This window comes from Trematomus bernacchii, unplaced genomic scaffold (assembly GCF_902827165.1).
Source record: "Trematomus bernacchii unplaced genomic scaffold, fTreBer1.1, whole genome shotgun sequence".
Lineage (NCBI taxonomy): Eukaryota > Metazoa > Chordata > Actinopteri > Perciformes > Nototheniidae > Trematomus > Trematomus bernacchii.
Window position 1 is genome coordinate 8,793,765 of NW_022988097.1, and position 18,312 is coordinate 8,812,076.

Below are 18,312 nucleotides of genomic sequence, written 5' to 3' on the forward strand. Positions count from 1 at the left end.
AATTTCAGTTGAAGTTCCTTGAAAAACACTTGTTTAGGAACAGGTTTAATAACCAGAGCATATTAGACAACATGTCTTTAAATATACCAAAGAAAAGGGCAAAATGTTAATGAATTTGTAATTTAAGAATGCTGCCACTTGAGACACAGTAATCATATATTCAAGGAAAGGGTTATTTACTTTTCATTGTTTATTCCAATAAATACAACCAAGTGAGTACAACAGACAGTACAGAGTTTTGCCATCTCTTTATTTTTCGTATTATATTTAGAACCTCGCGGCATCATTGACAGCATACAGTAACGGACAATACAAAAACAAAAACCCCTTAGAAAATACTTACCTATGCCGTTCCTGGTTTGAGTTAAAAAAAAATATCAATTTGTGAACAACTGACATCTAAACTGACATTTAGGGCCTTTCCAATGAGTTGAAGCTCCTTTGACCATCTTTGTTCAATCTTCTTAAACATATTGTGACATCAAACAGAACAGCCACTGAACATATTCTTTGATTGATAAAATGAATAAAAGTTGGCATTTTGTGTGTGTGGGGGGGGGGTAAAGTGTCTGTCAAGACCATATTCCTTAAAAACTAGCACATATATTCAATGCAGTAATTTAATAACAGCTTTATACAAACTGAAGAGCAGTTGCAATCCAAGTTTTACAATTGCATGTTAAAGCTGATGAAACTTAAGTCAGAGTTACAATTTCCATGGGGCAACATTATCCTTTTAAAAACACACAACAATCTTAATCCATTTATAAATAGATCAACAAGTAATGACGGCTGGGCATTCTCTCCACAAGCTGCAGTTAGTCCTGTACTCACACCGACAGAACACAAATCCACTGATCCAACACAAATCCACTGATCCAAGGACTGGAGGGGTAGCAGGGCATTCACAATCCTCATGCTCATCAAATATACTGTGTTTTAGGACAAGAGTCTCAGAAGAGGTGCCTAAAAGTCTCAGGCTGCATCTGGCTCAGGAAATGCAGATGTGTGATGTAACAACGGATGTGATGGGGGAAAAATGTGTACATCTTTGGGCTCCTTTACAAAGAAGAGTCCCATTAAAAGTGAATGAGAGCGATGGAGACAATCATTGAGGGAGAGGGCAGGAGTGGACACTGACCATTCCAAACAAGGGTGCAGACGATGGTTTAAAAAAAAAAAACATGGAGGGCTGGACATGGTAAGGGTACAAGGAAAAATAAATCAGCATGCTTCCAGTTTAGGCATTCTCACTGGTCTCTACTGAATGGATTTTGACCAGGGCTTCTGGCTTTTTGCCATTGCTATGGTGCTCCCACATCTGCAGATAAAGCTTCTCCAGGTCCATTGTGTACTGCTTGGTGTTGAAAAGAGGGCTGCAGATTCGCTGCTTCCAGACACGAGCTCTGACCATCTTCAGACTGAAAGAGGAAACGATTACTTGTCAGTTTTCAGATTATTAAAAACAATGTTTTTTTTTTCAAAAGAACAGATTGAAATGCTACTTACTATTCCATGTCAGAGCCGAGTTTCACTGCTATGTCCTCATACTCCTGGCGACTGTGGGCTATGAGCTCAGGGCAGCCCAGGCAGCTGAGCTGTGAGGCAGCCACACGGGAGGCAAGCGTCTCACCTACACAAAGAAGGTTTACAATAAAAAATCAGCCTGCACTTAAAATGTGTTTTCCAATAAGCAGTTATTTGACTATAAGAAATGTCCACAATTCCTCTGCAAGTTGTTGCTGTAAAAGCTATAAAATGTCAGAAAATGGCAAAAAACATTGATACGTTTTTTAATAAAGGCCAAGATGATTTACATAATTTTTTGGGAAAATAGGAAATATTTAAATGTATTAAGCTAGAATCAAGTGTTTGACTTTTTTCTTAAAAAGGACTTCTTCAAAAATACAGGGCGATCAATTTAATAGCTGGCAAATATCAAAAAATCTTTGCAGGACTACTAGTTAAATATACAAAAAAGATTGTTCATATTCAATTATTCAATACATATTCAATTAACAGCCAATGGTTGCAGTCGTTTGAGGCCAATGGTGCCCTCTATTCCTCACCTGGCATGGTGACCATGGGTGTTCCAGCCCAGAGAACGTCCATGCCTGTGGTGTGACCGTTGCACAGAGGAGTGTCCAGGCACACATCAGCCAGCTGGCCCCTTCTCACATGTTCCTCTTTGGGGGCCACAGGAGAGAAGATGATGCGAGAGGCAGGCAGACCCATGTTCTGGGCGTACTGCTGGATGTTGGGCTCACCGACAGCAGGGAAGCGAAGAAGCCACAGCACACTGTTGCTCACACGCTTCAGGATCTGCAGGGAGTGAGGAGTTTAAAAGCAGATCTTAAACACTTCAAGATCTTTAAAAGGAACACTTTAAAGCAGTTGCTATAACCAAGTCTATCCAACTTACGTTAGCCCACATCTGGAGAGTAGGGGGATCGATCTTGTAGAGCTGGTTGAAGTTGCAGTAGACGATGGAGTCCTCTGGGAGACCATACTGTGAGCGGGTTGTCACAACGATTGTGCGCGGCACCTCCTCCCCAGTGGCAGCTTTGTTGTTGATCTAAAAAAGGGGAACAAAACGGTATTTTAGAGCATTGAGAGGCTTAAATGCTTTTATTGCAAAGAATTGTCAAGTGTGACTGTTTTTCAGCCACTTGGTAAAAGGCCTACTGATGACAATATGCTGTTTGGAAAGCCAATACAGTATCGTTCATTTCACAGCCAATTCACAATGCCACCATTTCCCTCACCAACTGTTCTGTACTTCCACCTCACTTTCATAAAGACATCATACCTTTAACCTGTTAAGCCCTGAGCCTGTTTTTCAGGTCTCAGGCTCGAAAATGACATTCCCAGAACAAATGACCATATCTTCCCTTCTAAAAGGGTTAAATTAATCATCTTTTTTCTCAAAGTAATGATAAACCTGTGAGTTGGATGTAGAAAAGTCAGAATCAATATAGATTTTTTTTATTTTAAAGTAAATTCAGATTGAACATAGTAAAAAAATGTAAATGATAAGTGTCCGTCCAAAAAATTACTTGTAGTGAAAACCACCCTTGAATGATGGGATAGTAGACTAAAAGCTTTAGGAATCCAAACTATAACATATAATAAGTACCCTGTATCAAGATTGATGCAAAACAAGTGACATTTGACCTTTTTAGAGAGGTTTAGCAAAAGAAACCCACTTCTGGGGTCATTTGGGTGCATTTTCCATATCTCTGCCCCCCTCGTTCGATTTTGATGATTGACACCTCTTTTTAACAGTTAGAGCCAATAGAATCGAGGGGAAGTTCCTCAACAGGTTAAGCAAACAGTCTCAGAGCTGTTGAAAAGATCTGGAAAGCGGGACGCTTAATTAAGTGGCTGCTCTTGCATTGCTTTAGTTTTTTTTATTGTTTTAAAACAATGCTATACCCCTCAAGATTTACATTAACACCAATGCGTTTTGACATACCTGTGTGGTGGCCAGGCCGTTGCTGACAGTGAATCCATTGATTGTGACCTGGATCTGGCCTTGGTTGATCATGTTGATGATAGCTTCAGCTGCTGTGTTCATGGGGATGACGGGCATGGACAGCTGTCCATTTATCTCCCCAGCAGGTTCCTGGTTGTTGTCACACTTCATCTGGAGAACATCAGCAGAACAGTTTCAACTGAAATCCTTGATGGCAAATCATTAAATAATGACATTTTTCACCACAAGGTTAATATTGGCATGTTTTTTTTTAACACAGAAAAACAACTTGGTTTTTCAGTTAATTCTCTTCACTCACCTTTATCACCTTCACATCTGGCAGACTGTCCAAGTAGGCCTTCAGATCAATACCATTGAGAACAATGCGGTTGTCAAAGATGTGGCCGTTAGATTTAAAATCAATCACAGCCTTTTTCTGTGAGTAGAAAAAAGAAAACAGATGTTAAAAGCACCCTGTTTCCTGACACATTGATCACTGAAGTAAGAAGCAGAAACGTGAGGATGGACAAACCTTGAGGTGAGGGAACATGTTGGCGTGGTCCCCGATGAAGAAGGTATGTGGCATGTAGGCCAGTTTCTCAGAGTACTGCTCAGCCACCTCCAAGGGTGACGTCTCCTTGTCAGAGATGATGTAGTCCATGAAGGGTGCCCCACTGGTTCCAGGATAACCCAGCCACATAGTCTTAAAAGATCAGAATAAAATGACGATGAAGATGCCGTTTTTTTACCTTCAAATACAACTCCAAGTCATCAGAAATCATATTGTGCTCACCTGAATAGGGGCAGGGCGGAGGGCAAACAGCTCATTTCGGGCTCCCTTGGTGTATCCGTTCATGTTGACCAGAATGTGGACTCCATCCTGGTGAATTCGATCAGCTGCCTTGCCATTGCAAGGAATCTGCAGGAAAGAGGCAACAGTTTCAGGGAAATTGGTTTGACTTTGTCATCACATGAGAATATTTCTTGAGCAAAAATAAAATAAATAATCACATTGTTCATGTTAAAAGAGGCCTCTATAGATTATAGAATTACCTGTGAGAGGTCTGTGAAATGATGAGCCTCTGCTACCACTTTCACACGGAAGTTGGTGCTGTCATCGGGGCTGAGCCCATAGCAGAACACCTTGAGGGGAAATTAAAAAAGCAAGTTAACATCAACATAAAAAACTATCAGTCAACCCTGGTAACCCCTGTTGGTAAGTCCGTACATTGAAAATAAACCAATAGAGAATAGTAGGGATGCTCCGATCGATCGGCCGCCGATCGATATCGGCCGATATTCACTCTCTGCCGATCGATCGGTGCTCTCCATAAAGGCCGATCGGGAGAGCCGATCACATGACATAAAATACATGACACTTTTCTCTGTGGGCGGCAAAACAAGCTCGCCAAAATGGCTTCACCAGTATGGCAGTATTTTAAGGTGTCCGAAAATGACAATAAAATAGCGGTATGCAACGTGTGAAGCAGAAATCCTGCAGCTCCCCCCGCTGTGAGCGGAGCGAAACACACACTAAGAGTTAGACCTAACACACTTAGCTATTTTATCTACCTCTGGAACAAGCTAAACTAGTTATAAATATATGTATTCTTCACTGTCGGGTCACTCATTACTGGATCAGTGAGCTGCATGAGATACTGACGGGCTGTCAGGAGAGAGGAAAAGAGAGCGCTTCCGCTCATTTCTCCCGTGTTATTATCCAAAGTTAATGTAAACTTGAATAATGTACATCATTTGAATGTAATAATTATGTTGGTTGTTGTTTGTGGAAGCGCCAGTGAATGAGCCCCATTAACTGAGTTTTAAACATCACTTTAAATGGAAGAACCTCATAGCCCCCACCCACTCGATCGGATCGGCCGATACTGATTCCGGCGATCGGCCCCAAAATTGGCGATCGGAGCATCCCTAGAGAATAGTATAGCCAACTCTTGTACTATAAATCATAGATATTGCACAATTATTTTCTACTTTTTTGGTAACAATTAGATGGTGCAGAGTTAATTTCTTGATAAGATCAAAGGAATTGGCAGGAAGTTGGTTATTCAAAGTAGGAAACGTTTATTTTGACAACTGGTTAATTTGCAGTTGTCGAACAAGGTAAATTGAAATATATATTATTGCAATCCTCACCATATCTCAAAATGTTAAAAACTTTAATAATATTGTACAGTTTCTAAAGTATCTTGATGATATTGTATTGTGGGGCCTCTGGTGATTCTTAAGACATTACATTGGAATATGCAATTTAATGGTCAGGTTTGTAATTTCTTGAAATAAACAAGGTTCACCAACCTCAAATTTATCAGGGTTGTGCATGCCAGGGATGGACTGCATCAGATGGGAAGTGGGGTGGTTGCCAAAGTCAGAGCTGACGTATCCCACACGCAGACGCCCGCCGCTGGTCTTCAGATCCTTCGGATGCTCAAAAGCAGGTTTGTGCAGAGCGTTGATCTGTGGAATTAGCAATAGTGTAAGAATACACCCTCAGCAGGATAGCCAATTGTAGTTTGACTGAGCTGCACCGAATGTAGCAATGGTGGACTTAGGCTGAACCACATATTCATCCAAAATCGAACCAACTTAATAACCCCGGCAAGCCACCCATTCTATAACACCTTTTTCTACAAATACATCCAGTAACTTGCCCATCCATCCCTTACCTTCCCCATATCCCTGCAGACAGCCACTGCCATCACCAGCCACCTTCCACCCCACCCCCCCCCCAAAAAAGAATTAAAGTTTACTTGCTTTGATCAGTGCGTGTACCTTGTCCAGGCAAAGGTTTCCGTGGCGTTCAGCGATGGCCTTGCGGAAGCCGTGAGAGAGTGGGTACAGCATGCTGTGGTGGGGGTGCACTGACGGCAAGCGGTTCTTATCCAGCTGGTCGGCCACGATGCTAACGAGCTTCTTCATACGCTCGTCGTAGTCCGTCCAGTCACACACAATCTGGGAGAGTGACAGGAGGAAGAGAAGTTAGAAAATGAGCTTCTAATTCAACATTGGCTTGTGTTTTATATATTTGAAGAAGCTGTTGGCATATACCAACCTGCAGGCAATGTGCCAAGTTGCAGTATGCATCAGGGAAGTCCGGCTTCAGTTTCAACGCTGTGCGGTAAGATGAAATGGCCTCTGGGATGTTTCCAGAATCCTAGTCAGGAGAAATAAATATAAGATCAAAATGCAAAGTTCCAAAACCAAAAACGGCAATCCGTTATACCACATACACAAACGGCTGGTAATACAGTATATTCATGTATATCAATTGAATGTTGTATGAAGACAGTAATAATGATTTCTCCCTTCCCTAACCAGAGACTAATTTTCATCCACTTAAAACAGGATATAATAAATAAAGTACAATCCCAGGGTATATGCAGGAATCCTGAAGTCACATTTAATACCTTTTAAGACCTTTTTTAAGACCTCATCGCCACTTCGAGTTTTAACCGGTTACATTGGCGACACACTTTACCTCACATTTACTACATTATTGATTGTCCTTCCTCCTTATCTTCCAACCATTTGGACGCAAACTTGCATTTCCCCATAACGATGTTTAACAACCGGCGTAAACGGACCTTCGCGCTATCAAGCAGTGAGCGAGCGATGTCCTGTTCAGATGACGTCAAATCCAACGGGATGCCATAAATAGACTACACAGAATCACACTACACGCCTACGCAATGATTACATTCAGGCAAACTGTAAAATACAACCTCTTTGGACAATTTATATACTTATTGAAAACAAGCTACAAAATGTAATACCTTGGAAAATGCCGTTTAATACTTTTTAATAGCCTTAATTTTCGCTAAATTGATTTATCAACTTTTAATACTTTTTAAGACCCTGCAGACACCCTGAATCCTGCATATATAAATGTAACAAGCATTGAACCATTCATTTGTACACTGTTTTAGACTAATTCCAACTGTTGGAACAGAAAAGTACAAATAAAAACATTAGCATTATTGAGAGAAAACGATTGAAATGACATTGCTGATGGATCTTTTGGGTCAACATAGAGGCCCTAAAGCGATGTGACACAATTCTAAACAATCAATCATCATAAATGAAAACGGTAAGGAGTTAAAGTCATTCCTACCTTGTGAATAGAGGCCAAGTTACTGTGAGCATCAGCGAAGGCCGGGTTGATCTGGATGGCCCGGGTGTAGCATTGCAGCGCTCCCTGGACATCCTGCATCTCCTTCAGTGTATTGCCCATGTTTGAGTAGGCATCAGCAAATGTGGGGCTGATCCTAAAACCAAACAAATAATTGCATTTAACACTTGTATAAACAACTCCATCATGTCTAATGTTGATTTAGGACCATTTACTTTTGAAAAGACAATTATAGATGTACAAACCTGATGGCCTCCTTGTAGTGCATGAGGGCCTCCTGGAGTTTGCCCTGCTGCTGCAGGACACTGGCAAGGTTAGAGTGAGCTGCTGCAAACTCTGGGAACACCTGATGAAAAAGCAAAAACGGTTACCAAAAGGCAAGAGCAGCCATGATTAGGGATGGGTACCGAGCCCCGGTATTAAACGGGCCCCGGGGCTGAATTATTAAAGACCGTGGTACCGTTAAGCTCCAACGTTATCGGCCTTTTTATCGGTACTGGAGACATGTAAAAATATATGTCATGTATTATTGCTACACAAACATTATATTGCAGTTTTAGTGTCGCAAACTCCGTTTCTAATATGTAAATATACTGTAAAATGCGTCTATGATTAGTTTTAGTATTTTCGATCTTTCCAATCCAGACGAGAGATCTCTCTCCCCCGCCTGCTTGCGAGGGGGCGGGGCAGCTCCCTTACACACACGCAGCTGCTACATGCAGCAACACACACACACACGGAGGAGATGGCGGAGAGAACACGCTCCGAGGTGTGGTTAAATGTTACGCCTCTCGATGTGGACAATGCTCGTTGCCAAAAGTGCAATAAGAGTTTAGCATGCAAGGGCGGTAACACGAGCAATTTGTCGAAACATTTAGCAAAAGTGCACCACATCCAGACGGAGAAATGCACCGGGTTCGACTGTCTTTCTGGTAGCTCTGTAGCCCCATCCACAAGTAACTTTTCCACGTCAGGTATTATGTATGCTAGCAGCAACACACGGAGTTAACTCAATTATACAAACATGGGTTAATGATTAGGTAACTGAGTTATTTATTTTGTTAGTTTCAGCTATTCTGTTTACAATTCTGTCATCAGATTTTTTTTAATACGATTTGTTACAACATTGTTGTTTCTTTTGATGTGAAATTGTATTTAATTTAAATAAAAAGCAATGTTAGTTTTGTTCACAATTTGTTTAGTTAGTTTACCTTCTTTTTTTCTCCAAAAGAACCGATAAGAGTACCGTTAAAAGACCGGACCGATAAGCGGTATCGATAAAAGTAGTAGTACCGTTAACCTTAACGATAGCCATGATGGTCTTGTTGAACCTTTTACACCAGAGGAGTTAACTGTTAACTTACCTCTAGTGCTTTTCTATAGAGCTGAACTGCATCCTCAATGTTGCCCTGCTCACGCTTGATATTGGCCAAGTTGTTAAGAGAGTCTGCATGGGTTGGACACAAACGCAAGGCTGTGTTGTAGCACTCTTCTGCTTCAGACACCTGGAAACACATTGGCATTGTAAAAGTTAAATGCATTTCACTTTCATTTTATTACAACTTTTCTAAATCTCGATATTTCAGATTGTGTTGACAGTGGAAACACAAAGCGCTCTCTTACATTGCCTTTCTCCTTCAGGGCATTTGCCAAATTGCAGTAGGCATCGGGGAAGTGGGGCTGAAGTTCAATAGCACGACGGTAAGTGTCAATAGCCAGGTCAATGAGGCCTTGCTCGTAGTAGACACAGGCCAGGTTACCATGCACTACTGCATGGTTGGGGCTGAGACTCAGGGCTCTCAGGTAACCAGCCACAGCTCTGGAAACACAATATGCAGATACAAGTTAAGCTAAAGATCACTCTTTTGCTGGAATTAGAAATTCCAAAATTAGAAGTTATAATGTCTTTTAATAACTTCTTATAAAACTTCTTACAAAGCTGAATTGTTTATAGGTGTTCACACATTTAAACAACGTTGGAATTATTGGAGCACATTGTTAAATGTATTGCTGTATAAAACAACAACAACATGATGGCAGCTCTGCCTCAAGTACCGTTTGCTAAACATAGGATCACGGACAAAGAGGTAATGGAGCTGACATAGTTCTTCAATCATAGTTCTTCAATGATTTTAAGTTCCACACAGGGTATCATACCATCTACTATGTTAAGATTTTTATTTTTAGACTCACCTGTCAAAGATGCGGGCTTCCTTCAAAACGTTTCCTAAATTGATGTACGCATCAAGGAAATTTGGGTCCAGAGTCACTGCCTAAAATAAAAAGCAATCTTAGAAACATGGGACAACACAGAAATATACAAAGACAGAAGGTAGGATTGAATAATGATACAAAATGTTATGATATTGACCTTTTCAAAATGATGTATGGCCAGCCATATCTCTCCTTGAGCATTGAACACACAGCCCAGGTTGCTCCAAGCCACTGCAAAGTTGGGCTGAGTCTCAATAGCTTTCAGGTAACATGCCTTCATTGGAATAATAATGAAAAAACCATAGGACAGGAGGAGAAGAGGTAGAAGGGGAGAGGTATAGAGCGTAGAGGGGAGGACAAGGGATTGTAAAATAAAAAACGAATAGAAGATTGAGAATAAAAGTAAGAAAAAACAAAAAGGGCAGAGAAAGCAAAATTAGTGACCATTCTCCATCATGGCAAAAAGTGAGTCTGCAGCATGGGCTCGCTTGCGCTGAAATCTGCTGCGCTAAGCTGCATTGCTTTTTCCTACGCTGCGCGGATCCAACCAACACCCACACGTATGCCCGCATACTTCAGTTATGGCCACATACTAAGCAGATGTAGTAGCCCCCCACATCATTTTGCTGTCCCCCTAATACAATCGAGGCTGGTTAGTTATAACCCATAGCGATAAATATCAAAATGATCTGCATAAATGTTGCATATTTCATGTGGGCATGATATCTTACAACCTGGGATGCTGGACAGTTCGTGCGAGTGATGGTTCCTGTAATGCGAGCGCAACAAACGCGAGCGCGTGGTGTGTGTCTATTGCCACCGCCACCACAATGCACCATATAAAGCCGTTTGCGTGACCTTGCATGGTCATTTCGCTGCCGCACTAGCTGATGACCAGCTACAGACCAACAACCCCTTGCAGAACACCTGACCAGACTGGCACACACTCAGCACCCATAGAGCATCTCAGAATGAAAAGGGGGGGGGGGGGGGCAACCAATGGCTGAAGCAGGGGAGCAATTTGAAGTCATTTTTGATTGAATTAAGTAAAAACGTTTTGTTTTTTTAAAGCCAAAAATGTCTGAGATTTAGGGGCATTCGGGAGCGAGGCTGGTTTGGAGTGGGGAGAGGTCCGCAACCAACAGGCCAAAGGGAGTAGGGGTTTTTGGGTCGCAGGCTTGCGCTTTCCGCCTTTTTGTGGCTTGGAGGATATCGCTGCGCTGCCCCTGCGCTACTGCAGACTCACAGCGCACTATCTGCATCATCAGAACGCTGCAACTCCAAATAAAGAAGGAAAAAACAAAACAAAATAGGAAAAATAAACAACATGTAAGAGTTAGAGGGTTCTTACTTGTTTTTCACGATTATTGCTTCCACAGCCTAGTTTCTTTTTAAGTAATACAGAGCTGGGTAATTAGTATAGCATATTGTAAGAAATGCTTACTGTAATTTGTTTTGCTACATCTTTCTTTTGCTCTTCAAAGGAAGCCACAAGACAGAGGAGCATGAAGTGAGGTGGTTTTTTTCTTTTGTTGTCAGTTACAAACCCGTTACCATATTTTTGGACTTTGTCAGAGTGGTGGCCGCAGCTGGCTGGAAGAAGAGGAGGACTGAGGCTGCCCTAGTGTTCCTTTCCGCCAGGCACCTACGCAGGAATAGTGTCACCCACCTGAAACCTTCTAAATAACAATATCAGTTGTGGAAAAACCAAAAGAGACAAAATCAGAAAACAGGATCGTTAGTAAGAGTCTTTAAACAATACATATTTTTTTTTGTATATGGAAACAAAACATGTTTGTTCTTCGAAATCACAACAAACCTAAAACAGCCTATACTTTGTTTTCATTCATGCAATGACTGTTTCATTTCAAAGAAGAAAAAAAAAATGCTTGGGGTAACGGGGAGGGAAGAAAGGCTTTTATATGTCCAGTTTATCAGTACAATTTAGGTCAGGTCAGATTTCCAGCTGTCCATCAATTTGGCTTTCACATTAAACTACAGGAGGGCAGTTACTGGCTTGATCTTGCCCAAATGAACTGATCCCATTTATTTGGGAATAATATAACATATTTGAAGCAAAAGGGAAGAAGTATTAATCATCGTCTCTCGTTCTTTTTGCATTTTCATGAAATATTTGCAAATCTTTGTCCTGGCCTGCTTTCTTGAATCCTGGCCAATGGGGGGAAAAGGTCTGTGGTGTAATTATTGGAATCTAGAAGCCTCCAAAGCTCTGAAATAAAGAAGTCATCGCTGTTGCTGCGCGTTCCTGTCTTTCTAAACCAGCATCTGACGCAGGTGGTGGAGTGCAGATATTGAGCTGTCTGCCTGACAACACTTAAACCATTTTAAGGCACTTGAGATTTGAGCCCCGCACAATTTACCACACTATTCAACAGCAGTGGATATCAGAAGAGATAGCCAGATGAGTACAATTGTCATTATTTTCATAGTCAAAAGGAGAATTAATGCATGTGTGCTTGAGCACTGACTGGGCATGGCTAAATGGTCAGGAAGGCAACTCTCAGCGCGCACACTCCACCAATCCTTAGCAAGCGCGCGGGGGGGTGGAGCGACAGAGCAGGGGAGCTTGTAACTCCCTTATGCTCCTCCCCACTCCTTAACCCCCCTCTAGCACGAAATAAGATGGCCTGTAACCACTGAGACAACTCCATATCCCCACATCCCACCCACCCTGGGAGCCCTTTTATATAAGCAGAAGTCTTATATACGAGAGGGGAAGTGTAACACTGGGGGAAAAACCCACACTGCCAGTAACTTTACTGACAGCAAACTGAGAAAAAGCTTGACATTGGAGTGTAGTGGTTAGGGTGGAACCATCTTATCTTTTGCATTGCATTGATAAACTAGCTTCTCATCAGTTCATATATTCTTCAAAGACCGAGCCAGCATTTTCCCTCCAAAATCTATATGAAAATGCATGGGCTGAGGTTAAAAAAATGACAAAATAGATCAAATTATTCATACTTTAGAAAACCAGCCTTTCTTCCTGAAAGGGGAGGGGCTGACCTCTGGTAAAAGGTCGGGGTAAAGTATAAGACATCAGGACTAAGAGTGATATATGGTAGGGACAAAAGTCATAATATAATATAAAAAAAAGTAGATGAAGCTGCCTAAAAAGTCATCAACAGAAAATGTGTGTAAAAACTACAGGAATAAACGGTTGCCTCCTACAGGTCTTTCCTAACTGTCCAATACCTTTAGAGGTTTTTAGTAAGTTAGGTGTGAGAAGCTTACTGCCAATGCTACCATGTCCTGTTCTTCACTAGACAGAGGGGGAAGAGGAAGGACTGGATTTGGCTTTAAAAAAGTGAACTGGAATAATATCTATGGCCATATTAAAAAAGGGACCTTTAAAAAGAAAAAGAAAATACAAACAACACTTATGTACAAATGCCAACGCGCTGTAACATACCTTTGCCTCTTCCAAACGCCCAAGGGCTTTAAGCAAGTTGCCCAAGTCACTGCGCACACAATAAAGATCCTGAAAAAAAGAAGAAAACATTAAAATCTTCTGCTACAAAAACGGCAGATACATTTTTTGCCAAAAAAAGAGCAACTTAGCACGCCGTGAAAATCTTGTCTTTCCTCAAGTGGTTTAACTTTTCACTTTGCTGCAGTATAATACAGATGTGCTCCAGGACTTTGTGACAACTCTTGTGAATTGACATTACGAGCCACACCAAACAATGTTAAGCAGTGATAGGTGTTGTCAGAAGAGAAACAGACTATTTTTCAGCAGTGTTAGGTTACCCTTTAATGACTGCATCGAGTGGTCTGTCACTTACAGGGTTGTACTGTAGAGCGGACACATAAGCCTGCACTGCTCCCTCCATGTCCCCTGCGGCCACCAGAGCTGCTGCCAAGTTGATGTATCCATCAATAAAATCTGGTTTCAGTCTGAGAGCATGGCGATAATGCTCTATGGCCTCCTGCAGCTGACCACGCTCCTTGTACACGTTCCCCAGGTTGGAGTAGGCCTCGGCCAACATTGGATTCTGTTTGATGGCCAAGGTGCTGAAATGAGCAGACCTGTAGGGCAAAAATGGATGAAGAACGGTCACATTCCTGAGGGCAGTTGCTGGCAGTGTTGGCCCAATGCCTTGTGCAGAGGCAGCAGCGAAGTGGAAGGAGGTGAAAGGAGAAACTTGTTTTCCGGCAAAATAAATGAACAGCATATCAAGAATAATATCCCTAAAATATTGAAAACATTAGTACATGACACACATTTCATTAATTTCCATTCAATACTTTATTTGTGTGTGGATTATACTCCAAATAAAGATAAGTGGTGCCTATTGCATGCATTAGTAACTAATGTTGCATATATATTTTATTAAACAATGAAAGATCACTCAACAAACTGTCATCCTTTGCTAAAGTATTCATTTCAGAGTTATCTGCAGTTGCTTCCGATTCATTTTAGTGCATTTTTCACTGTAGTATGCCCACAACATTGAAATCACTTTGGAGTATACTGCTGGCGTTGTGCGAATTGAAAGGCTAGAAAAGTGATTAAACATTTAAAACCTGTAAATCTCAAGACCCGAAACCTTCACCGTGGCACCTGCAAAGTAAGGGTAGGGCCACCACCGAAACAGTGTTAGAATCATGAGGGGAAAGAGTGAGCTTTATACAGAGCAACAGCATTTCCAGAAGGCTGCTCAGTTGTAGCATTTGACTCGCTAGGAGAGCTGTGTGCACTGAAAGTGAGAGAGGAGCCATTATTCTCGGCCACCTTCCCGCCACATGGTCTGTGTGCGTTGAATCAGCCCCCCCACACCTCACCTGTCGAGTCTTCGGCATTGGAAGTGGATGGAGGACAGGAGCAGAAGCACGCCTGTGTTATCAGGCTCCTGTCTCCAGAGCTGCATGCAGTGGCGCTCGGCTGCCTCAAAGTCCCCTGACTGATACTCCCGGTGCGCCAGCTCAGCCAACCCTTGGAAGGAAAGAATACGTTTTGTCGGTTCTGGAGCACCAACACATCCCAAGGAGGGGGGAAAACAACATGTTAGACATGATGGAGGAAATTAAATCGGACAAATGAAAACTACAAATAAAGAATTTGAAGCTTATGCTGTCAAAGGAAAAATATGGCTATACATTTAGGGGGACTAAAAGGTAGTACTGAGATCATGTTTTGCAATCATGACATATTATAGGGAATTTTACATTCCGGTTTCAATTCTTGGGGTTGTTATTATATATTTTTTTTTAATAAAGTCAGTTACAGTATAACTGTTTTATTATATATATATGAAAATATGTAAGGTTGTCCTAGAACTGCATAGCTCGCATATTATGCAGAAGACAATATGAATGCGTGTCCATTTAAGAAAACATAAATGCATCCTCTCACACACACTGTACTGTGTTTAAATGTGTAAACATTTGAGTTTGTGAATCGCTTCAAACTAGTACACTTATTTCTCTAACCAATTTGTTTTACTGATAAGAAAGAAAGGGCTTCCACCCATAAAAAAGAAAAACGTATTACAATTTCTATAAAAAAAATAAGTGAATGAGGTGAAAAAATAAAAACAAACAGGGAGGGGAATGATACACTGACGTAAATTCAGAAGATATTAACACCATGGATTTAACATTTCATAAGATTAATCAAAACATGATTGTACAGCTGTCAAGTCACGTTTCAATTCCATAAGGCCCTAAAATAGCAGAAATCTGGGGTTGTAAATATGGACATATTTTGTATTACGTATGCATTCATCTTTCCCTCATTCTCTTGTATATGGTTTGCATTTTTAAAACGTGTTGAGCTTATCTTTTTCCTTAAAGTGGACCTATCATGCTATATTTAAATTATATATTGTAGGGCCATACCTATATAAGGTATATTTATACGTTTCTGTTGTCAAAATACCAAACAGATCATGCATTTTAGCCATGCCTCATTTCGCTCTATTTGCTGTTCTCCAGCCCTGTTTTTGCAGGGGGCTGATTCTGTGAGCTGCAGCTGACCACGCCCCCCTGCAGGAGAGAGGAGCCGCTCTGATCAAGTCAGAAGAGGGGGAGAAAAATAGATCTCCATCCTCCGTGTTTTATTATAGCCTATTATTATTATATAGAGTCGTTATTCATTTGTTTTAAAGCTCAATAAATAACAAAGAAGACCTTTGACCGGCACTTTTCTAATTTTGTCCGGAAGATTTAAACTTTAACGGACATCTTGACCGGCGAAAGAAACTGAAACTGAAACTCTGCCGCACGGTCCCCTCGTTCCTTGGAAGAGGCGGAGAGGTGGGTTTTTGTCATCTGCTGGTGGACTAACCGGAGAGAATTACAGTGCTTGCCTCGACAGGGAGGGATTGCATTGAATTAAAGCAGCAGGAGCAAACGCTTGCCTCGGGGAGGGAGAAAAAAAGCCACAGCAGAGAATAAACAGAAGGGTAACCATGGTAACCATGCGCGGGAAGTCTTCTTCGCTGCTTTTGTGACAGACTACAGCGCCACTTACAGGCCTGGCATATGTACTACAGCGTCTCCAGCACTTTCGAGCGGCATGGCCGGCCGTGGCCCAAACCCACATTCCCCTGATAGGTGGAGAGTTGGCCCAATAGCCGTAGCGCCACCGTCCTGACGTCAGGACAGTGTTCAAATCTGGATCAGTTTTTATCAGATCCGTTGCAGCCCCTTTTTTAGAGATTTGGGTATGGAGGAAAATAGAGAGGGTTGTGTTTTCTGACAATTGGTGAGTTCCCTGGAACACAGGGGACACATATTCATGTATAAAAGACGTACAAAAGTGCATTTTGCATGATAGGTCCCCTTTAAAAATATCTATCAAAAAGCAGTGTGCCATAACAGGTGAAACTGTCAGATGGACCTACAGTGCCATTCGAGGTAAATGTGTGCAGGGTGTGGCTTAAACCACATCCTGTATGTTTCGCAGTGTACAGAAGGGTGGAGGAGTCTAATGGGTCAGATATGCCAACTGGTGTACAGTGGATACACACGCCTGCAATCTGAGGCTATAATGGCAGAGCATTAAAGATCGCAGGAACGTTAGATCAGGCTCATCCATCTATTACGTCATAATACTTGTATGCAAGAAGGACGGATAGTTTATTTTACATAACGAATCCAGTCATAATGCAACAATCAAGTCAGCGTTTTGTGGTAAAGAACCACAAGCAGATACAAGACACATTGTATTGGTAACCTTTACGATTATTATAAGGCAAAAGGAGTCATTAACCTTGGGCATTTGCGCCAAGCAGTGATGTCTGCACAGCCAGTAGAACAGCAGGAAGCGGCACGACCCTCATTATAACAGTGGTCATGCCGCTAATGTAGTTTTTACAGATATAAAAACCAACGGTGGTTACGTATTAACAATGGTAACCATTTTCATCCAGTCACTCAGTAGGAAACAAAATACGACAGCAACTTGCTGTCATGGGGGGTAGCAAACATGCTAAGCTAACTTAGCCACACCGTTGTGCAAAACCGTTTACGACAACGTTATTGAATATATACCTGCGAATCGTTGGCAAAAATGATACAACGTTTATACACATGACAGTAGTTGTCAAATCGACACTCGTAACACAACTATTGGAGTTTTCTTTGGTAGAACCTGATGCTAGTTAGCTATCGTTGTGCTAACATACCTTACCAAGTAGCACGACCCTGAAGTCGTTATTTGTCATTAAAGGGCATGAACTGGGCCTTATTTTCAATTGTCATAATGTTCACTAATGTGGCGCAAAGGTATGTAATGGTGAAAGTATATTACATTGCTATATTATTTGTTTTAAATGTTAGCTGCATACGAGCCGCTCGATCGATGGGAGCTAACGTTGTAACACGAGATATCGTTTTCACAGCTTGCTACATTAACGTGAGCTAACTAAAAATCAACCAACCTGTGCTGTCGGCCACGTTTCCCACTGAGGTCGCCATCTCCTCGGTCTTCGTGTCCTGCACGGTGGTCGTCAACGTGGCTCCTGGTAGATTACAGTTTCAGGTAAAAATGTGCGACGAGCAGTCGTCTTTTGTCGGCTTCGACAAGCTAACACGTTGCCAGGCAAGCTAAGAAGCTAACTTAATCTCTGATATTCCTTACAAGTGTTCAGTCAAGATCCTTCATGGACAGAGTAGTTACACTTGGTGATAACTAATCTCGCTACAATCCCTAACATATATATTTTTAACGGGCATTAAAATTATGTTGCTATGGCTCAAGCAGGCATCTCTTCACAACAAAGCTGCTATGGAACATAAAATGGCGCTATGGTGGAACTCGTTTTTGAGACAAAATAGATCCAAACATCGCCATTACTGGGAAATTGGCATCTAAATGTATCTCAACCTCGTATGAATAGAATAATATTTCATAGGATGTGGGATTAAGGTATTGTTTGCGAACCGTGCGTTATACGTTTGATGGCTGAAAAATAAACCGATTACAAATCATATAGCGCGGAAGAATACA

At 41.6% G+C, this 18,312-nt stretch overlaps 1 protein-coding gene across 5 annotated transcripts; it reads right to left on the reverse strand.

The window, feature by feature from the left end:
- Window positions 1-213: 213 nt before the first annotated feature.
- Window positions 214-18,092, reverse strand: ogt.1 (O-linked N-acetylglucosamine (GlcNAc) transferase, tandem duplicate 1). Of its 5 annotated transcripts, none has more exons than XM_034121139.1 (22): window positions 17,744-18,092; window positions 14,643-14,793; window positions 13,643-13,886; window positions 13,270-13,338; window positions 9,994-10,110; window positions 9,816-9,895; window positions 9,246-9,441; window positions 8,987-9,127; window positions 7,868-7,968; window positions 7,605-7,758; window positions 6,546-6,647; window positions 6,266-6,445; window positions 5,792-5,950; window positions 4,529-4,618; window positions 4,269-4,394; window positions 4,008-4,178; window positions 3,795-3,911; window positions 3,476-3,646; window positions 2,423-2,575; window positions 2,070-2,322; window positions 1,510-1,633; window positions 214-1,421 (listed from the first exon to the last, which is right to left on the reverse strand). In XM_034121139.1, exons 1-22 carry the CDS (start codon window positions 17,778-17,780, stop codon window positions 1,241-1,243), a joined length of 3,117 nt encoding a protein of 1,038 aa, XP_033977030.1. In that variant the 5' UTR covers window positions 17,781-18,092; the 3' UTR covers window positions 214-1,240. The 5 variants fall into 5 exon arrangements, with proteins under 5 accessions (XP_033977030.1, XP_033977029.1, XP_033977028.1 ...); XM_034121138.1 differs by having other exon boundaries at window positions 6,248-6,445; XM_034121137.1 differs by having other exon boundaries at window positions 14,643-14,823.
- Between the last annotated feature and the right edge of the window lie 220 nt (window positions 18,093-18,312).